Genomic DNA, 19,832 nt, shown 5'->3' on the forward strand with positions numbered 1-19,832 from the left:
CACTGCTTACACGCCTTGTTGCTGAGTATCTAAAGCGTTATAGAAGTTTTAAGTTCATTAAACCATACTGATTGGCATATCAGTCGCTATAGAATAATTTGAATGTGTTTGTTTTTCTGATAAAGTGCAGCAAAGCAGAATAATGAATAGTAAAGCCCTTGGTGTTGGTGGCTTCTCTGTTGTATTGTCTACTTAGCTATAAGACTAATCAAATCAAGCCAATAAAAACAATGAAAAGACAGGAAGTTAGACCTAAAGGTATAAAACAAATGATTTTTTCCCTCTTCTGACCTGATTCTGATCCGTGCACATAATATATGATTTAGTAGTGGGAAAACTTTTGAAAATGTCTCTTAATATGATAAATTACTTCCATGAAATGATCCAGTCCATCTGATCTGTAGATGGGACACAATAAAACACAATAAAAATATTCGATTCGACGTCTGAAGATTATTACATATCATATCAGAAACCACAACTCAGTAGAGCCCACGTCTGATTATTATTTATGCTGAAGTGTCAGTGGTCCCCTGTGATTGATGGCAAAAAAAATATATATATATTTTGCTTTACATTAACTTTCTGCAGCTTTTAATCCTTTGTGGGTTAAATGGCAGCTCAGTTAATTAATGATACTGGTGAGTGAGAATAACAAAGTAAGTGAGCAGGGGTATTTGCATCTACAGCAAGATTTAAAAAAAAAAAAAACATGAAAAGAAAAAGAAGTCTGCTGAAAACACAAATATATTCATTATTATTTTTAAGGTATTGAATCGCAGGGTTGGTGTGAGCAGTAAAGTCTAGCTAGGGCGCCATCTTGGGGACTTTGGGGTTCGTTACCATCGTCTGCAGTCAGGACACCAAGAGCTACAGTGGAGACTATCAAAGGTGACAGAAAATATATATATATATATATATATATTGATATAAATATGTAAAACACACTTTATGTGAGTGATAATGTTTTATCGTTTAAACACCTGCTAAATGGCGTCTCTAGCTGAGTCTTCCCAGTTTACTGCGTCTTGGGTCAGTTGCAAGCTAAACTTAAGCTAACTCATTAGCTAGCTAATTAAGCTAACTCGTTAGCTCATTAGCTTAGTTAGCTAACGTGGACTACAAGTTAATTATGCAGATGTTAGCGTCCGAAAAGCTTCACTACTGCAAAAAAAAAAGAAAAAAAATCTTAAATTGAAAACTAAGTTGAAAGTAGGAAGTAATAATCTCAGTTTATTTGTCTCTTATACCCTAATTTATTACTAACAGACGATTTAGCATGTACTAGCATTAGCTAAATCAAGTTTAACTTATAAATATTTTAACATCCTGGGAGTTTTATCCTGCTGATACATCTCCCACTGATTATTTCCAGGCTATTTTACATAAATTCATAAATGTATTGATCTGCCAGAGGATGCGTATGCCCTAGCAATGCACCAAATGGTCTTAGCTGCCATGTTTCAGTGTGTGTGTGTGTGTGTGTGTGTGTGTGTGTGTGTGCATTTCTTCCTGCTCTGAAACTAAAAAGGACCTGGACTCTTTTGTTAAACCCCAACAGTGGTGTTCAAACGCAAGGCCGCATCACCAAAGACAGGATCTGTCCCTGAAGACCCCCAAGTTCACAGTGCGTCAGCTGGTTTGTGTTTTCAAAATCTGAGTGTAGACTTTTATTATGTCCTGTTAACATTGTTCCTACATGGGGAATATATTTAAATACATTTGTAGGATTAGGGTTTGGCAGATATGATTATGGTGCACTTTGTAGCCTGCTGTACATGACAGGATACATACGCACACAGAGCAAGAGGAATGGAGGTTCAGGGTGGGGTCCTACACCTAATTTCTGCTCCTGGTTATTCTAACCATGTCCAGGAGTCCACAGCCAAATGAGGACTTGTCTGTTTGCATAATATCTCGTGCTGAACAGACAGCTCAAACCCAGTGAGTGAATACATAATGAATACATCAATGAAAGCCTCATTAACATATTCTCCACCCTACATTATATACTCTTATGCATCCCCTGCTTTACCGAGGCAATACATCTGTTTGAGTCTTTGGACAAAGGTGTAAATGGACACCTCGATTAGCTTCATATTTATTTGGAGGTGCTTGACATGAATATGTATGTCATGTATGCATGTGATAAATCTCTGTGCTGGTGTGAAGTTTTCCCACAAGAGGTCACTGCTGTCTTTCATCCAGACCACAGTAGCCTGAGCAGTGCAGGCACATGTTCCTGCACTAGCAGCCAGATCATATATATATTTAAAAAAATAACAAATACCAGCATATAATCTTTTACTTTTTTCTTTTGCAGAGCAGCAATCATTTGTCTTTCTCCTAAAACAAACAAATCCACTATATTGAGGATTGGCTTAATACTTCCTGCTATGAAGCACGCCGTGAATTAACAACAGAATGATCCACGTCTGCCGAAAGTGACAAATTCCATTTTAGTATTGACAGTGAGCACTGAGCTGCATAAACCCTCATTCTACAGGCTGGGGGAAAATAGTTCCTCAATAGATGTCAATTCTTTAAGGAATGTGAAACAGATCAGTGGCTAATTTACTTCCTGGTAAAGTCATCTAAATGTCTTTGGTAAGCACCTCTCAGATTTACATTTAAACTATTTCAGTGTAATTTGCTGTGAGTTAAAGTTCAATGAATTATGATATTATGTTTTATTATATTAATTATAAAAAAATATGTCATATCTCATGAGTTACAGAATAGCTGTGGTGAATTAAGTTATGGTTATGAGTTATAAGAATAATCTTTTTATCTCTGGTTCACTCCCTCAGACATTCAGAATACATTTTTGGCATTTTGGCACGACACTAAATCCCTCCCTGCTTCTAGCTCTCTGATTCATGCCATGTGTGTGGGAGCTGCACATGCATTGCATATGTGCATAATATGAAAAGTATAATACAAAAGTATCCTTTATAACACTATGAAATATGAAAAAAAATGAGACAGAGGTTTTTCTTCAGTAGTCAGTTTTTAACAAAATGGTTGAACTAAAAATAAAAATCAAATTAGGTGAGAAAATAACATTATAAAAGCTGTGCCAAGATATGCCAACGTGACACGTCCTCCTCAACTTGAGAAATTTTTGTGATTAATAACATGTTTCAGTGAAGTTAATAATAGATCTCATGTGAGGAAAAATTATAAAAACTACAAGCCCCTAAAATGGAGAAACTGCCATAGCCTGATTGCGACAGAACTGTGCTTAAAAATGTTGCGAGGCTCCACAAATATTCTGTAAATCTAGTGAAAATCTAGTTAAAATCTAGTGAAAGCCACTGTTTCTTTAACTGCATAATCTGAACCACAGTGTTAACATGTGATCGCAGCAGTTCAAAGGCTGGTGTCAGGCAAATCACACGTCACTGGCACATCACTGTAATTTAGTCTGCATTTTTAACATTGTCGCAACCTTTATAGGTCATATAAACAGAGCACATTGCATTTGGTGCCTGTGAACCTATTGCTTTTGATTATGTAGCGGTTTGAACCTTTTCCGTGATGGTTGGTTTATCTAGAGGGTGTGACCTAGTGAGACAAATTCCTCCTTAAGAACACAGCTACAGGCCTGTTCTTTACACACCTCTGCGGACAACCCTCCACAGCTACACCACAGGATGACTTTATAGTAAGCTTATGAATCATCCACAGCTGCATGCAGTCTTTTTGGTGGCCGATACGTGTGCACTGGCTTGGTATTTTCATCCAGGCCTAGCTCCTCTTGCTCCGAGTACTGCGTTTCAGCTTGCCCGTGCTGAACAAAAGACAAGCAGCCAGGAAATGCACTAGCCAATCAGCAGCTGCCTTACATTTTGTCAGCATGCATGGCCAGTCTCAGCGGTTCTTATATCAGAGCGGTGAGTCGGACAGCTTGGAGAGCCGTGGCTGTGCTCTGAGCAGGGTGAGGGCTGACAGGGCTGTCCTCCATGTTTTAATAAGCATTGACATATCACACAGAGTTTTTTAGCCATGCATCCACAGAGGTAAGCCCTATTTTCATTCTTTCACATGTACTGCTCTGTATATGAGGCACCAGCCACTGTGTGTGATCCGTGCCTGAGTAATAATACAGGTTTGTCTGACAGATTGGGGGAGGGGGAAGAGTATTTGTCACCCCATAGCAGAGGAGTGGAGCTGGGAAGGAGAGTATAGCATGGTTCAGTACAACATGCTGCCTCTGCTAGCTGGATGGCTGTCTTGACATATACAGTAGGGGGGGGGGGGTACAGGTCAAGTTTAAGGTCATTTGTGTATTCAGAGTATACTCACTGAGAAAACCTGCTTTCTTTTGTCAAGACCAAAAGAGAACTGAGTTTTTGTGGCCTGTGGTGTCAAGATGGCAGGCCTGGCGAGGGATCCAGGCAGGATGGCAGAGCCAGAGAGCAGTGCAGAGTGGTGTCCCCAGAGGAATTAACAGATGGTAAACTGACAGCACAGCAAGTTTAATTTAGGCCTCAAACTGGCATGAGAGCAAGGCAGCAGGGCACTGTTGTTAATTGTTTGCCAGACTAACATGGCAATGAAGAACAGGCTGTAAATTGTCTACTTGCCTAATTTTTCCATACTTGACCCAAAACCCAGTTCACCTCACCATTATGCCCCTTTTTTACTTGGTGAATAAAAAAACATGCTTTTAAAAGGCCTAATCCTGTAAGCTGCTGACCAGTTTTCTAAAATACCAATTATCTTAGGACTAAATATGCCATAGCAGCTTACTTATCACAGGGTTGGAGGAATTGCCTGAGCCTAATGGTGTGCACTGCCTCCCAGTGTTGTTCTCTGCTGCCGAGTGTCAGCCATTTTAGAGAGCTTCCCCTTTCTGTCCCTCTGCTCCAAGCACACTGAGTATTTGTGTGTAAGAGAGAAGGAAAGGAGAAGGGAAGGACTTCCTCTGACAAGGCTCTGCATACAAACCTCATCTCACCCAGAGAGGATTGAAAACCTGTTTGAAGTCGACCAGGTTAGATTGAATCCTGTTTATACGTGTATAATGTAATTGGTGTTGGTTTTCTGTATGCATGAATCAGATAAACCTGATTAAATTTGGTTAATATTTGAATCTATTTCTGCCAGTTTATCAGCACTGTTATTTTATTCTTGAACATTTTATATATATATTCCAGGTGGGATATGTCATATGTGCTTTTATCATTATTAGTGGATGAAGTGTGACAAACCAGGGCAACTATGGCCCGGATATAATGGCGCACATAACGTTGCTTGACCAGGGCTCAGGAGCAGTCTGCATTGAGTTGAACAGCAAATCCCCCCCTCAGTGTTTTGTGAATGGTGCTTGGAAATTCGTCTAATCCCTTCATTCCACTATGGTGTGGGGATTGGTGTTGGCACACTTAAATCTGCATAACACCGACACACACAGCCTATTTAGTTTGGTGTCTTTCTTGAAAATATCCACCAGTTGACCCTGTCGGTCCTCTGCAGACGAGGTAGTTGGCCTCGACATTTTGGCCTGGACGCGTCTCTGTTCTGACAGATGATGTTTACTCATGTTCCAGTATGTTTTGTTTGTATGTGCGCTTTGTTTGTATTCATGGTTTAAAGATCTATATTGGTTAAAACGAAAGGCATATATTTGGAAATAACCTCCATAGATGAAGATGGAAGATGGAGTAATGTGCTTTCAGTTGTTTATTCACTTCTTTTTTCAGCTTACTGTTGCTCACACTTACATTTCCAGGCAGATATTGATTACAAGACATTAGACTGCACTGAAGAAGCATCAGAGAGGGAGGAAGGTGGGGGGGGGGGCTTATGCCTTCTGTGCTGTCTGAGAGGCCTGTGACATATTCAGTCCTGTCTTTGTGTCCAGTATTAGGGCCCGTGCTGCATATCAACGTGCTGGGGCACATAATAAGCTGCATGTGGTCCTTTACAGCGGATTCGACTGGTGCCGTGTGTGTACGTGCTGTGTGTGCGGTGCGCACAGTGGTCAGAGAGAGAGAGAGAGAGAGAGAGAGAGAAAGAGAGAGAGTGTTCAAAATGGATGCCATACACATACACTGTCTGAGAGCATGGCGAGGGAGGGAATCTGATCCTCTCCCTGTCAAGCCTGAAGAGCTGCATCTTGCATGTCTGATAAAAGGGACACGGCCAGTATATGTCGGTATGGGCTTAAAGGGAGTGAGGGACTTGGTTTTCAGGCGGTTTTTAGCAACAGTGAGGAGCAGTTCTCTCTCTGCATTGCAGCACTGTGGCTGAGGAGAGCGGGGAGAAGAGAGCCTGTGTGGCACACCAAGCTGAGCACCCAATCAGGCACCTCCGTGTGGTGCTCAAGCCAATCGGCAGCCTGCAGCCGAGGTTAAAGATTGACAATTGCAGGAGAGAGCAGCAGGGAGAGAAGGCCTTCTGGGAAACCTGGATCCATCTTTTCCCTCATCCCCCAACGCCCTCAATAATTGAAAAAGATTAAAGAATAGGCTGAAGAATCTGTATGTGAGAGAGGAAAAAGGTATGCTGTTGATTTCCTACATTGAAGCATGGATGTTATGGCAATGGTGGGTGTGGAAGAAAGGATTGTATCAGTAGGTTACAATAGGCTGTATCGTGTGCTCTGTGGTCTATGATTTAAAAAATGATTTTGGCTCGCAGGGCAGCATTGATTTTCCTCCTTGTGCCTGAGTGTCCATGTCTTTCTCTTTGTCTCTTGCTGCTGTATTTCCTGCTCTGGACTGGACAGGATGTTGCTTGGGTAGATTGTCTGAGACTGTCCAGACAGGTTAGATGTGGAGGCCAGTAAAGCCATGTCACTGCACTCCTGTCTGTTTCTGCAGATGTGCAATGTTCCTGTCTGTCATTTCATTCTTCTTTAGTGATGGAGGAGGAGGGGTTTGGTGAACAAGATTATTGAAATGTTATGTCAGCATTCATTCAGTGAATGCCTCTCCATTTGTCACAAAAAAAAAACATTCAAATGGTGCTTTTCTCAGGAATAACTGAGATAGAATTGGCAAACCTGAAGCCATCTGAACAGTGAGGCCGACACATCTTCTGTGGCGTCAGACAAAATGGTAACAATAATAGGATCGACAACAAGGCGCCTGCAAACCAAGGTGAATCTCGTTGAACTGATGAGAAAAACCTGTTGGGCAGATCTTAGATGGAAAGTGGTTCACAGCAAATCGTGGCTTGTATTTCAAGGAGATGTGTCTCAGCAGACCTCAGGCTGTTATTATGCAATCTGTAATGATATGCTGTGTGTTGATAGGTCACTTGATCAATGAATATTATGTAGTTGTTTTAAAATGTGCAGGAAGTCTATTTACCTGCGTTTCACTTGTTGGATGTCAGAGGGTTTCGGGCACTACAGATTCTGTTCTGTGTTTTCATGTTTACTATTTATAGACCTGTGGTCTGGGGAGAAAAGTGCCTGCCGCTCATAATTACAGAAAGACCCCACACAGCTGCCTTTGCTCCAGTATTGGTTAACTTTTACTGTAGCTTAAGGTATTTTAAACATTTAATTACCAAGTTGTGGCCTATTTCTTCTTTAATTTGTAACATTCTTTTTTCTATGTATGTTTAAGCTAATGTTGTGTGGTTTCAGTGATATAATTGTTATATTATGTGTATTTTCACGATAGATCTTGAAAGTTGCAGTCCATTTTTGTAAGTTTGTATAATCTATACAGTACAGTACCTGTACCATAGACAGTATGTCTGGCTTTGGGCATTTTGCAGACTATTTTCAGTTCTGTTTTGTTTCCATGCAGTGATTTCCTACACTGATTTATTTTGTAGTAATTGTCTTGATGTGCTTGTTTATATCATGTAACCTTCAGTGGAGAAGAAAACAGATGTTTCTGTCAGCTGCACGCAGTGCTGGTGGACTCACAGGTCATTTTTCAGTAGGACGAGAGAAAAAACAATTCTTGAAATGGATCTTTTGTGAAAACTGTAACCAATCACAGACACATTTTAGCAACCTGTTACAGGTGAGAATTTACCTATTCCATCATCCGTACCACTCTAAGCCTTTTAAATGCCCGTTTATAGTGTAACACTTTGCTTAGTACTGAAGCAGGCGCTTGAAGTTGGGTTTTAATATGTTTCTTTTGCAGAAGCTTCATGTTGCCTCTGCTACTAAGTGAGCACCCCAGAGTTATATTAGTGGCAAGAATGAGCCTTTCTGATCTAGAATAACCTTGTTTTAGTACAATGAAGGGGATGTATTAAGAGGTAGGTCTACTGGTGTGTGACCATTAACATTTCCACCACTGTAGCGTACAACTGGAAGTTACTAATAATCACGATTGTTTGGATTTTGTTGATACTTCTGAACCAAATGGCTGGATTTAGGACAAGATATTGATCAAATCCCTGCATCCTTCAGTTGTCCTTCTAAGGTAGTTTCTCACACACCATATTGGATGTCTTTCTGTTTTTATAAGAGAGTGCGAAAGAGGGGCTAACATCTTAAACCTGTTGGCCACCAGTCTTCTCCGTCTTCTACTTCTTCAGAACATGTTGCTCTAAGGAGCATTTTCAGATAACTTCTTTTAAACTTAATGGTGGCCGCAGAAATCAGAGTTATGATAAATCTCCAGGTGTGGGTTGCACATTTGACTGGCAAACCTCTGATTCTGCTCTTTTCTGCATCAGTGTGGCAGAGGACGAGGGAAAAACTGAGATTACAGCAGAAGGAATGGAGATCTCAACACGGTCCAAAGGTAAGAGCGTAGTATTCAAGTGTGTATAGATATTATTGTTATTATTAGATATTATTATATATCCCAGCATGCTTTAAGGTGGCCATCCGTGTGCCCTCACTGACTTTGACCTCTGTCTGTATTTTCAGACACGGGGTCAACAGAGCGTGTGACCCAAAAACGAAAGATGCCAAGTCCTTCTCACTCATCCAATGGTCACTCCTCTGCTGAAACCTCCCCCTGCCCAGTGAAAAAGAAGAAGAAACCTGGTGCCATCAACAGCAGCAAAGACCAGGTAACACTCACCAAACATTAACAAGACACAAGAGGTCAAGCTCTTTAGTAAAATATTTTTTAAAAAACGTGCATTTATTTAATTATCTTAAAGGGTCAGTTCACTCAAATCACTAAAAATATGCTTTGCCTCTTGCTCGTCATAGAATTTAGCAGTTTGGACAGTTTTAGTTTTACTTGCCAAAGGTCCGAGACTTCTGCTGCAACCTTCAAACCTAGAGCTTCAAATTCAAATTAGATATCACATATTATTAATACACATATTATAACTGAATTCATATCGATTACTGTGAAATATAGTTAACTATTATTTGTTGCTATACTTGGGTGAGTTAACCTCAGATATGATAATGGACATTAAGTTTCACATTTGGATGTATTTTTATCTGTTTTCCTACAAATGTTGTGTTTTTCAGTGTCCGGCACAACATCAATGACATAAATACTTGTGTGAAAATCTTACTCAAGAATACATTTGCAGCTTTCTCTGTATTTTAAATTTATGTATTTACTTTAGGACATTAGCAAATAATCTGCTGCAAGTTTTAATTTTCTTTTTCTTTAAAAATCTATGTGTTTTTTTTTTTGCACTACTACAGTGAATACTGTCTTTCAGTATCACATTTTGGGTATTTCTGCAGAATTCATCAATAAAATCAAAATATCACAAGCAGCCTCATTCAGATTCAGTCAATTATAATGTAGGTGCCCTGATAAGCCTTACAGTGAGGGTGTAGGTGTCGATGGAGCTTGTGAACAGTGTCGGTGAAAACATTCATCCGTCTCAGATACTGTTACAGATACTTCTGATGACATTATCTTTTCGCTGTTGGGAACAAATGGTTGGTTGTGATCAGCAGTTCATACCCTGTCAATATTTTAAGTCCTGTATTTATTCAGGGTAGGTTTACTGGGCATGAACGCCCTGCTCCACATCAGCACACAACCACACCTGGAAGCTGCCCAGTTTAACCACAGTCTGAACTGGTGGCCACTTAGCAGCTCCCTTGGAGCAGATAGATATTTACTATTAATGAGCACTTTTGGTGCTTTAAGTATGTTTTGATGCTGATACTTTAGTACAGGAGTTTAACTTTTAACAGAGTGTTTTTACACCGTGGTACTGCTACTTCTGCTTACATTAAAGGTGAGAGTACTCCTTCCATCACTGCTCAAGGCTGATGAAGAGCCATTGGCATCAGCCTCTCAGTGCAGGGTTGTGGCTCCACATTCGTTCGCCTCATCATGACATTTAATTGTGCTGCTCAGGGCAGATAAGAGCAGACGTAGCAGCGTTACTCTGGAAGCAATGTCTGGGAAATGATTGCTGTTTTTGATTATGGCTGTTTTTCATGCACCTGAAACTCTTTTGCACTTTGATACACACTTCTTAATTCCTATTATTTGTTATATGTTTAATTAAAGGCTGATCCGGAGCTAAATATTTGGATAGTTTTACAGATTATCTTGATTTAGGCTACCCTGCTCCATTGAGATCTCACTATCTGAGTGTTCCAGGAACAGTATGTAACTGTAGCCCATTAGCGTAGCATGTCACTGTATTTTACAGTGCTATGCTTACAATTGTCTTCCATATGAATGAGCACTGTCGTTGCACACACGCAGTTGTTCAGTTTCATTGGATACTAGTGACACCAGCAGTTTTGCTAAGTGTTCAGATGCTTACATAGCATTGGCCTTTCTACTCTGCTTGAGTTCTGATAAAATGCTACCTGTGCACCTCTAATCTTAACAAATGCTTTTTAGTTTCCAATATTTTAGTAAAATTCTCTGTAATCTGAGAAAACCACGTGATTATTTGTGGTTTATTGTTTTTTTTTTATGTGTGCATGCTTTGCTGCCTTTGTGCTTGAAAGCAGTTCACAAATGCACAGTAGGTAAATGATTGCTAATATCTTAAACTTGGCACATTAGGTGACTTTTGTAAATGATTTGTAGCCACTGCGTCTATCTGAAATGTTGCCGGTTTAATTGAGGCCATCCGCACTGTTGGTGATGGTTGTGCTCTAAAACACAGACTCAAATCAGAGAACTGAGCACAGTCACATAACTTAGAATAAATATTCAAATGATGTTGACTCTTTTTCATCTCATCAAGCAGCAATAAGTGAACAACAGTTGTCACACTCATCGGGGCTCACAGCAGTCTGTGTTTTAGTCTTTTGTGATGTTCGGGTGCCTTTTGTTGATGCTGTGCATGTCTGCTTGGCTTCTCTAATCTCTGGCCTGACTTTGACCTTCCCCAACTTTGTCTTTCTTTTGCCCGCATTCCAGTCAGAACTAAGACATGGTCCCTTTTACTATGTGAAGCAGCCAGCACTCACCACAGACCCTGTTGATGTTGTACCGCAGGACGGCAGGAATGACTTCTACTGCTGGCTGTGCCACCGCGAGGGTCAGGTGCTCTGCTGTGAGCTCTGCCCCAGGGTGTACCACGCCAAGTGCCTCAAACTACCAGCCGAGCCTGAGGGCGACTGGTTCTGTCCGGAGTGTGAGGTACTCACCCAGGAATGTGTATAGTGTATGGGTGTCGTAGACCATTTTTCAAAGTCTGTAGTCCAAAGCAGTCGTAATATTTATAATATGGAGGATGTCCCTGCTAGTTTTGGACATGAGGAATAAAAACATGTTGAGCCTACATACATTCTGTGCAACAATGGAATCGGAACAAAGTTTTCAACCATTTTCCTCTTGATGTTTTACAGAAAATAACAGTTGCTGAGTGTATAGAGACTCAGAGCAAAGCCATGATGATGCTAACTATAGACCAGCTGTCTTACCTACTAAAGTTTGCCCTTCAGAAGATGAAACAGCCAGGTGTAAGTATTTCTTGGGAATTCATGCTCCCAAACTGATTCTAATGTGTTGAGGCAGACAGTCTAATAATCACAGATGGAGTGCTCTGTTTACTGTCATTTAAATTTCACTTGGATAATGGCATGTGCTCCTTTCTGGCCAATCCTAATTTTTAGATTGCTTACGCTACCAAAAGACACGCTTTTTTTCTGGTCATCATATTCCCATCAGCCGTGCCAGATGTTAAGATCTGTACCCTGAAGTGCTACCTGTGCACATATCAGCATGATATGTTACTGATTTGCATGTGCAAATGATTCTTAATAACAGAACTAACAATCATAGCCGTTGTACTATAATGGACCTGTCATGGGTGGAAACCATGAAGGTAAACATGCTAGCTGGTGGTGAGGATACAGCTGCCCCTCTCACTCTCTTTCAGGACCATCCCCGCTTGTCATCTCGCTCCCCCCATGCAGCTTCCACGCAGAGAAAGACTTTTAATTGGGTAATCAATTACACCACTAACAAGACCCCGTCATGATTTCTTCCTCCACTGGTTTTCCTCCTTTTGTTTGAAGCGGCTTTTAGAGTTTGTAGTAGTAGCATGGTGGTAGCATGTTCATGTGCGGTAGAAAGGGAGGTTGTGCACTAAGTTTGGTCTGAGCGTTTGTCTACCTTCATTTTCTTTTCTGTCCTCTCAACTTTACAGACTGAACCCTTCCAGAAACCCGTCTCTCTTGAACAGCATCCAGATTATGCAGAGTATATTTTTCACCCTATGGATCTTTGCACACTTGAGAAGGTAAAACACAAACTGTGGCATATTTTTCTTTGATAACTTGAATGTAGTTCAAAAGTCAGCCGGGCACCATCTTTGTCTTTTTGCACCACAGAATATTAAAAAGAAAATGTATGGCTGCACAGAGGCCTTCTTGGCAGATGCAAAATGGATTTTGCACAACTGTATTATTTACAATGGAGGTATGTTATGTTGTTTGTAAACCATATTTAAGAAAAGTATCATGGATTAAATCATTACTTTGCTAGATTCAGCGATAATCTACTTGATGTTTAAGGTAATCAGCTGTGTTTCACTGTTGACTGTCAGATGTAAGTTACTTAAATGGAACATTAATGTACGTTCTTCTTTCAGGCAATCACAAACTCACAGCTACTGCTAAAGTGATAGTGAAAATCTGTGAGCATGAGGTGGGTATGTCGTTGGGTCAGAGATTATTCTTATATTCGATCTGAATTTTGATTTGTCGATGGATTTAAAAAACACTAAACTGTGACACTGTGACAGCTGAAACCTCATTTCTTATGTCTTCTGATTCTTTGATTCCAGATGAACGAGATTGAAGTTTGTCCCGAGTGTTATCTGTCCGCTTGCCAAAAGAGAGACAACTGGTTCTGTGAACCTTGTGTAAGCTAGTTGAGTATATTGGAAGTTTCTGTTAATGGTTGCACCAGATTGTTTGCCCATTCAAGCATAATTCTTTGAAATACAACCTCTTAGTTCCAGTGTTTTACTGTATGTCTGCAGAGTAACCCGCACCCTCTAGTGTGGGCCAAACTGAAAGGATTCCCGTTCTGGCCTGCTAAAGCTCTGCGGGACAAAGATGGACAGGTGGACGCTCGCTTTTTTGGTCAGCATGACAGGTATCAGCCCTTTGTGCTTCACTTACTTGGGCTGTGAGGACACATTTCAGAGTTGTTTAATGATGTGAAGCTTTGTCCTTCAGGGCTTGGGTTCCTTTAAACAATTGCTACCTCATGTCCAAAGAGATTCCATTCTCTGTGAAGAAGACCAAGAGCATCTTCAACAGTGCCATGCAAGAGATGGAGGTCTACGTGGAGAACATGAGGAAGAAGTTTGGAGTTTTTAACTATGCCCCCTTCAGGACACCCTACACCCCTGACAACAACTTCCAGATGCTGCTGGATCCCTCCAACCCCTCATCCACCCCGATCAAACCTGAGAAACAGGAGAAGATCAAGCTGAGCTTTGATATGACAGCATCACCCAAGATCCCTTTGGCCAGGAGCATGTTGTCCGGGGCCGGGGTGGGAGGGAGCGCAGCAGGCCGGCGGCTTCCTCTCAGTGACATGCCTCGCTCCCCCATGAGCACCAACTCCTCTGCCCATACTGGTTCGGATGGGGAACAGGAGGCAGCGGACAAGTCCCAGACAAAAGCTCCAAACAGCCAGTACAGTACGGGAGAAGAGTCCATGGACTGTACAGGTATTTTACCAGGTGTCATTTAATATAGCAACAAGCATGTTGTGTTTAATGGGAGGAGACTTCATTTAAATATCTCTGAACAGCATCACCTTCCCATCCTCGACCTGGTGCTGCCGGCAGTTCCTTGGACAGCCCTAAACCATTCCACTCTCAAGCTCCCGGCATCACCAAGCAGGAGAAGACACCGCCGACGGGAAGTATTCTGAACCTCAATCTAGGTGAATATTACGTGTTAAATTCTCTGGGAGCAAATACAGGCCACAACTTTACATTGTTTTCTAGTCTTGCTCTCTTGCTCTTGTGCAGATATTTTTGTTTGGAACAATTTTCCCGTTGTATTCTTCCAGATCGGAGTAAAGCAGAAATGGACCTTAAGGAACTTAGTGAAACGGTGCAGCAGAAACAAGGAGCCACGCCAGTCCTCACCTCTCCGAAGAGGCAGATTAAGAGCCGCTTCCAGCTGAACTTGGACAAAACCATTGAGAGTTGCAAAGCACAGCTGGGTCAGTAGACTTTGAATAGTAAACATTTCTGTTGTTCATAGTCGGCACAATCTGAATCTTGTCGTAATTGAAAAGTTACTTTCCAACACTGCCGAAGTTCATCCGCACCTTCTAATATTCATCTGTCTGCTTATCAACTCCTTCACCATTACAGAATATAATTTTCACCACTGCATTTTCAACCGCCACATCTGGTTATATATAAAAAATAGAGGCATCACAGGTCCTTCCTCCCTGCTGCCATCAGACTTTACAACCAAATCTGCTCCCAGTAGACCAAAGACCATTTATATATTTTATATTTTCCCCATGTGCAATAGCCTTTCTATCTCACCTCATTCTTTCATTCTTTCACCATACATTATTTTTTGTATATACTGTACATGTAAACATATATATATTTTTATTCCCTTTCTTTATATGTGTGAACTGCTGCTGACTTGAAATTTCCCCATTGTGGGATAAATAAAGGAATATCTTATCTATCTTATCTTAATAAGTAGGAAGGTTCTGTCATTTACTGATCAAGTCGAAAGAATAACATCTTGCTAGCATTAACAGTATGGCTAACGCTAGCAGCCTGGCTGCGTTTTGGGGATGCGACTTTGAATTTGATATTTGTGTTGATGAATTTCTAGTTAATCTAGTTACCTGCTTATTTGTGCTTGTTCCTCTGTATCTGAACCCTACGACGTAATGAATGGTGGTGTGATATCCCTCCTGTTCCTCTGTTTTGCAGGTATAGATGAGATCTCGGTTGATGTGTATAAAGGTGTGGAGCACAGTGACTCGGAGGACTCTGATAAATCTGACTCCAGTGACAGTGAGTACGCCAGTGATGAGGAGCCAAAGACCAAAGATGGTCAGGGTGCCGCACCCAATGATGAAGACCAGAAGGAGTCTACCAAAAGCAAAGTCAAAGACCAACCTTCCCCGAGCCAAGATAAGGAGGGTAAGGCTGATACGCTTGTGGCGTCGGAGTCTGCAGCGGGAGACGCCTCTACAACAACATCAGATGCTCCCTCTAAAGAGAAAACAAGCAAAGACTCAGAAAAAGGGAGCCCCGAGAGGACCAAAGCACCTCCAGCATCACCTGGTCCCAGAGAGAAGGCTCAGATGAAAGAAGAGGCGAAGCAGCCTGTGCCGGTGGAGGACTCGGACTCAGAGAGGGAGCTGGTGATTGACCTCGGAGAGGAACAAGGCGGCAGGGACAGGAAGAGGAGCAGGAAAGACGCCGCTGTTAAAGAGTCCTCTGCAGGTAAACCTGAAGGTGAGAGCCGTACTTTTCTCTGCTGATCCCACATAAAATAATCGAACATTGAATCTAGATTTCATTTTTGATGTTTCTACCGTGGAAACAAGCAGTGTTGTACAGGCAGACTTGTGAATAATAGTAGGATCTTTCCCCCGCAGGTAAAGCTCTGACCCCATCGACACTCCCGTCTCAAAACAGTACAGCTCCCTCCACACCCTCCAGTGCTTCCACACAGTCTCCTATGGCCATCCCCGTCACAGTGGTCTCCTTCACTGCACCCTCTCCCGCAACCATAAGCCTTGCACCGGTGTCCAGTGTTACAGCAACACCCCCGTCTTCTTCCTCCTCCTCCACCCACACCACACCAGCTTTGAAAAAACAGCGCCCTCTGCTGCCCAGAGAGACGGTACCAGTGGTGCAGAGAGCTGTGGTGTGGAATCCCACCACCAAGTTTCAAACCTCCTCTCAGAAGTGGCACATGCAGAAGGTGCAGCGTCAGCAGCAGAACCAGCAGCCCGTGGCGGCCACGCAGATGCGGGCGTCGTCTCCCAGGCAAGGCCAGGCCCAAGTGCTCACCCAGACGCAGGCCACCGGGAGCGGCTCCACAGCGGTGTCCTCACCTTCAGCACAGCAGTCTTCACAAAGCACACGCTATCAGACCAGACAGGCTGTTAAAGGTAGATAACATGACCGTATTCACGTTCATGACAGAACCAAGTATGACTTTAGACAGTGTGTGGACCAGTAGATATCAAACATCCTTCATGTGATCGCGATTAAAAAATGTAGTATGCTAATGTTTGATATCCACATCTTCAGATGGGGTCCATAATGATGTTTCTGACATTAGTGTGTGTTTTTTTTATCGTAGCTGTTCAACAAAAAGACTCTCCACTCAGCACGTCCACGTCGGCGGTCACCCTGGTATCCAGCAGTCCAGCCTCTGTTGCCATGATGGCAGCATCAAGTTTAGGAACAGCTGCTATGTCTTCACCAGTGGCCGCAGACCTGTACATTCCCACTGCCTCAGCAGACGTGGCAGCAGACATAGCCAAGTACACGAATAAAGTTAGTGTAATATTTCATTTACTTTTGCTTTGTAAGCTGCCAAACCAGCTGGACTTGTGATAACCCAGATGAAAACAAGCCCTGAGCAAATTGTTTTGTTTGTCATGGTGAAGGAGGAGGTCCAAGTTAAGGCTTTCTGAAAAGAATTGCACAAAACACACTTAAGTATTCTCCTTAGGATTTCCTTAAAGTGTTCACCTACATGTGTATATCTTAGTCTCATACTTAAGGAATCTCTTAAACTGTAGAAGAGGATACGCAATGATATGCTCATCCATGAGTGACTGATTTGACTCTATAGATTTGACTGGGAGTGAATTCACGGTCCGTCCAACTGTTGACTTGAATCACTCCGCTTTCACAGCTGTGCTTTTCCAGCCAAGTCACAATTAATGATTACTCTACGGTTTTATGTTACTGGGTCTTTCCAGTCAGTAGCAGGGGAGGTATTTAATGTCCGTGCCCTGTCATTCACCGAGCTTCAGACACCTTCACCTGTCTGTTGAACATTGTGGTGACGTTCCTGTTAAAACAAGAGGAAGATGAAGTAGCAACGCACTGGAATCTTTTCCTCCTCCTCCTCCTCCTCCTCCGACCAATCTGGTTTTCTTGTCTTCTCTCTCCATTCTCCATTTGTTAACTATATGCTGACTTTGTGAGGTGATAAAACCTAAAACCTAACGTTTTTCCTTATCGAAGGGAACCTTTTAAAGGATTCTGTGCAACACCTTTAAGTCCCACAACTAAAGGGAACATAAGCCTTAAGTGTCATGCTAAAGGAGAAAACTTGAGGTGTTTTGTGCAACCTGCCCATGGTGTGTAATACACTGAGGTACAGTAGGTGTTTGATCTTGATAGCTTTCAGACCCTACATGATGTGGGACTAGATTTTTGTAGCTCATTTTTCAATCTAAACACTTCACAATGTTGTGCTCCATTTTTTTCAGATCATGGATGCAATCAAAGGTACAATGACTGAAATCTACAACGACCTTTCTAAGAGTACATCAGGGAATACAATAGCAGAGGTAAGAGACTGAATACTATTCACGCCGTGGCAGTGGCTTTGCGTCTAATACTCCCTCTAACCTGTCTGTGTTTTTTTTTTTTATTCAGATAAGACGGCTGAGAATTGAAATAGAAAAGTTACAGTGGCTGCATCAACAAGAGTTGTCAGAAATGAAGCACAATCTTGGTGAGAACTTATTCGATTGATCGGCAAAATATTATGCACGTCGTCTTCTTTTCCCAGAGCTGGGTAACGAGCTTCACATGTGTCTGAGCATATTTGTGTGCTTGAATGTAGAGCTGACGATGGCAGAGATGAGGCAAAGTCTAGAACAGGAGAGGGAGAGGCTGGTGACGGAGGTGAAGAAACAGATGGAGCTGGAGAAGCAGCAAGCAGTGGATGAAACAAAGAAGAAACAGTGGTGTGCTAATTGCAGGAAAGAGGCCATCTTCTACTGCTGCTGGAACACCAGCTACTGTGATTACCCCTGTCAGCAAGCCCACTGGCCAGAACACATGAAGTCCTGCACTCAGTCAGGTAACAAACAACAGCATTCACACAAAGAAGCACTATTGTTGTCTTACAGCAGCTCTTAACCCTGTCAGGAAGTCTCCCGCGCTTTGCTTGGCTGCGTGATCACCAGCCGCACGACTACTGACATGTTCATTTTGTTTTTATCTGTAGCCACGGCCCCACAGCAAGAGCCAGAGGCAGAGTCGACAGCAGACCCCCCAAACAAAGGTTTAGGGCAGACTAGCAGTGGCCCAAACCCCCTCAGAGACGCGCCCGTCTCTGCGCCACCAGACAAAGACTGTGACGCGGAGAAGAGCACTGAAAACGTCGCGGTCACTTTGCCCTAACTGGGCTTACCATACTTGAAAATGTAAATGTATAGATGTTTTCTTTTTTCACAACATGGATATGTCTATGTAAAGTGTTTTGTTCAAACAGCTGTTATGGGAGCAATCTAAACTCTTTTATTTATATATTTTTGTTTGCCTTTCAGGGCTCACATGCTGCCCCCATTGCACATTGGTCTTTGAAGTCTTTTAAATGTGGAAATGAGACCAACAGCAGATAGTTAATAACCACTAGAGGGGGCAGTTTAAAAATGTACACTGCATATTCTGACATGCACTCCTTTGCGGTCTATAGAGAACTGTCAGTATAAAGATCTTAAGAGCATGCCTGAGTGTCACAAAACATACACATAGTGTAAAGGTTAACAGTTAAACAGTCTAAGACTGCAAAAATGTAACCCATGTTAATGGACCAGCCCAGCTCTAGATTAGGGGACTGTTGACAGAAATGTCTGTAAATTACTTATTTTGTATTCTATGGTAATTTATTTGTTATTCAAATGTTGCCTGCTGTATACTGCAAAGAAAATAACAAATACAAACATTTTAAACAAGCTGTTTCTACGGTTACACTGTGGTCTAATTAGTTATGAAGCAGTCTGCAATCAATTAGCGCATCTACGGCTGCAGGTTTAGTAGGTTTTAAATAGAAAACGGAATATCGGAAACTCTATTACAGTCTTGAGAAATTGTTGCAGTACCATGTTTTGCTACAATTATTTAAGAGGAACTTATTTGTTTTTGTGTATATACCTTTTATAAGACTATATGTTATCAGCTCCACACACAGGTGAAGCACATGTTCATGTTTCAGGACTCTTAAAGTAAGGTCCTAAAAAGGAGGTTAATTCCGGCATTATGACTTAGGAGCCAAATTTCTGCATCCGATGTTAGAGTTGCAAATGAAACTCAAGAATCCTTCAGCTCACATAAGAATTATCTGACAGTTTGACCCACAGTGTAATAGGATATAGCCAACTGCAACAAGTATTCAGTACATTGTCTGTTAAATGCAGGCAAAATTCCTATTAAATTCAAGGAAATAATAGTTCAGCTTATAAATCTCCATATGT

General features: G+C 41.8%; 1 protein-coding gene across 8 annotated transcripts; it reads left to right on the top strand.

Annotated features, from left to right (window-relative positions):
* Window positions 1-1,609: 1,609 nt before the first annotated feature.
* On the top strand, window positions 1,610-19,313 carry zmynd8 (zinc finger, MYND-type containing 8). Of its 8 annotated transcripts, none has more exons than XM_070840086.1 (21): window positions 1,610-1,627; window positions 8,659-8,726; window positions 8,855-9,000; window positions 11,295-11,516; window positions 11,726-11,839; window positions 12,259-12,324; window positions 12,529-12,621; window positions 12,713-12,800; window positions 12,973-13,028; window positions 13,168-13,245; window positions 13,366-13,481; window positions 13,565-14,064; window positions 14,148-14,282; window positions 14,412-14,567; window positions 15,307-15,837; window positions 15,981-16,499; window positions 16,694-16,890; window positions 17,838-17,918; window positions 18,007-18,085; window positions 18,197-18,436; window positions 18,584-19,313. In XM_070840086.1, the coding sequence occupies exons 2-21, from the start codon at window positions 8,702-8,704 to the stop codon at window positions 18,757-18,759; spliced, it is 3,618 nt and encodes a 1,205-aa protein (XP_070696187.1). In that variant the 5' UTR covers window positions 1,610-1,627; window positions 8,659-8,701; the 3' UTR covers window positions 18,760-19,313. The 8 variants fall into 8 exon arrangements, with proteins under 8 accessions (XP_070696187.1, XP_070696163.1, XP_070696171.1 ...); XM_070840062.1 differs by lacking the exon at window positions 1,610-1,627 and adding an exon at window positions 3,933-4,022; XM_070840070.1 differs by lacking the exon at window positions 1,610-1,627 and adding an exon at window positions 3,933-4,022 and having other exon boundaries at window positions 15,307-15,825.
* The last annotated feature ends 519 nt before the right edge of the window (window positions 19,314-19,832 follow it).

The sequence above is a fragment of the Pempheris klunzingeri genome, chromosome 2, assembly GCF_042242105.1.
Source record: "Pempheris klunzingeri isolate RE-2024b chromosome 2, fPemKlu1.hap1, whole genome shotgun sequence".
Taxonomy (NCBI): domain Eukaryota; kingdom Metazoa; phylum Chordata; class Actinopteri; order Acropomatiformes; family Pempheridae; genus Pempheris; species Pempheris klunzingeri.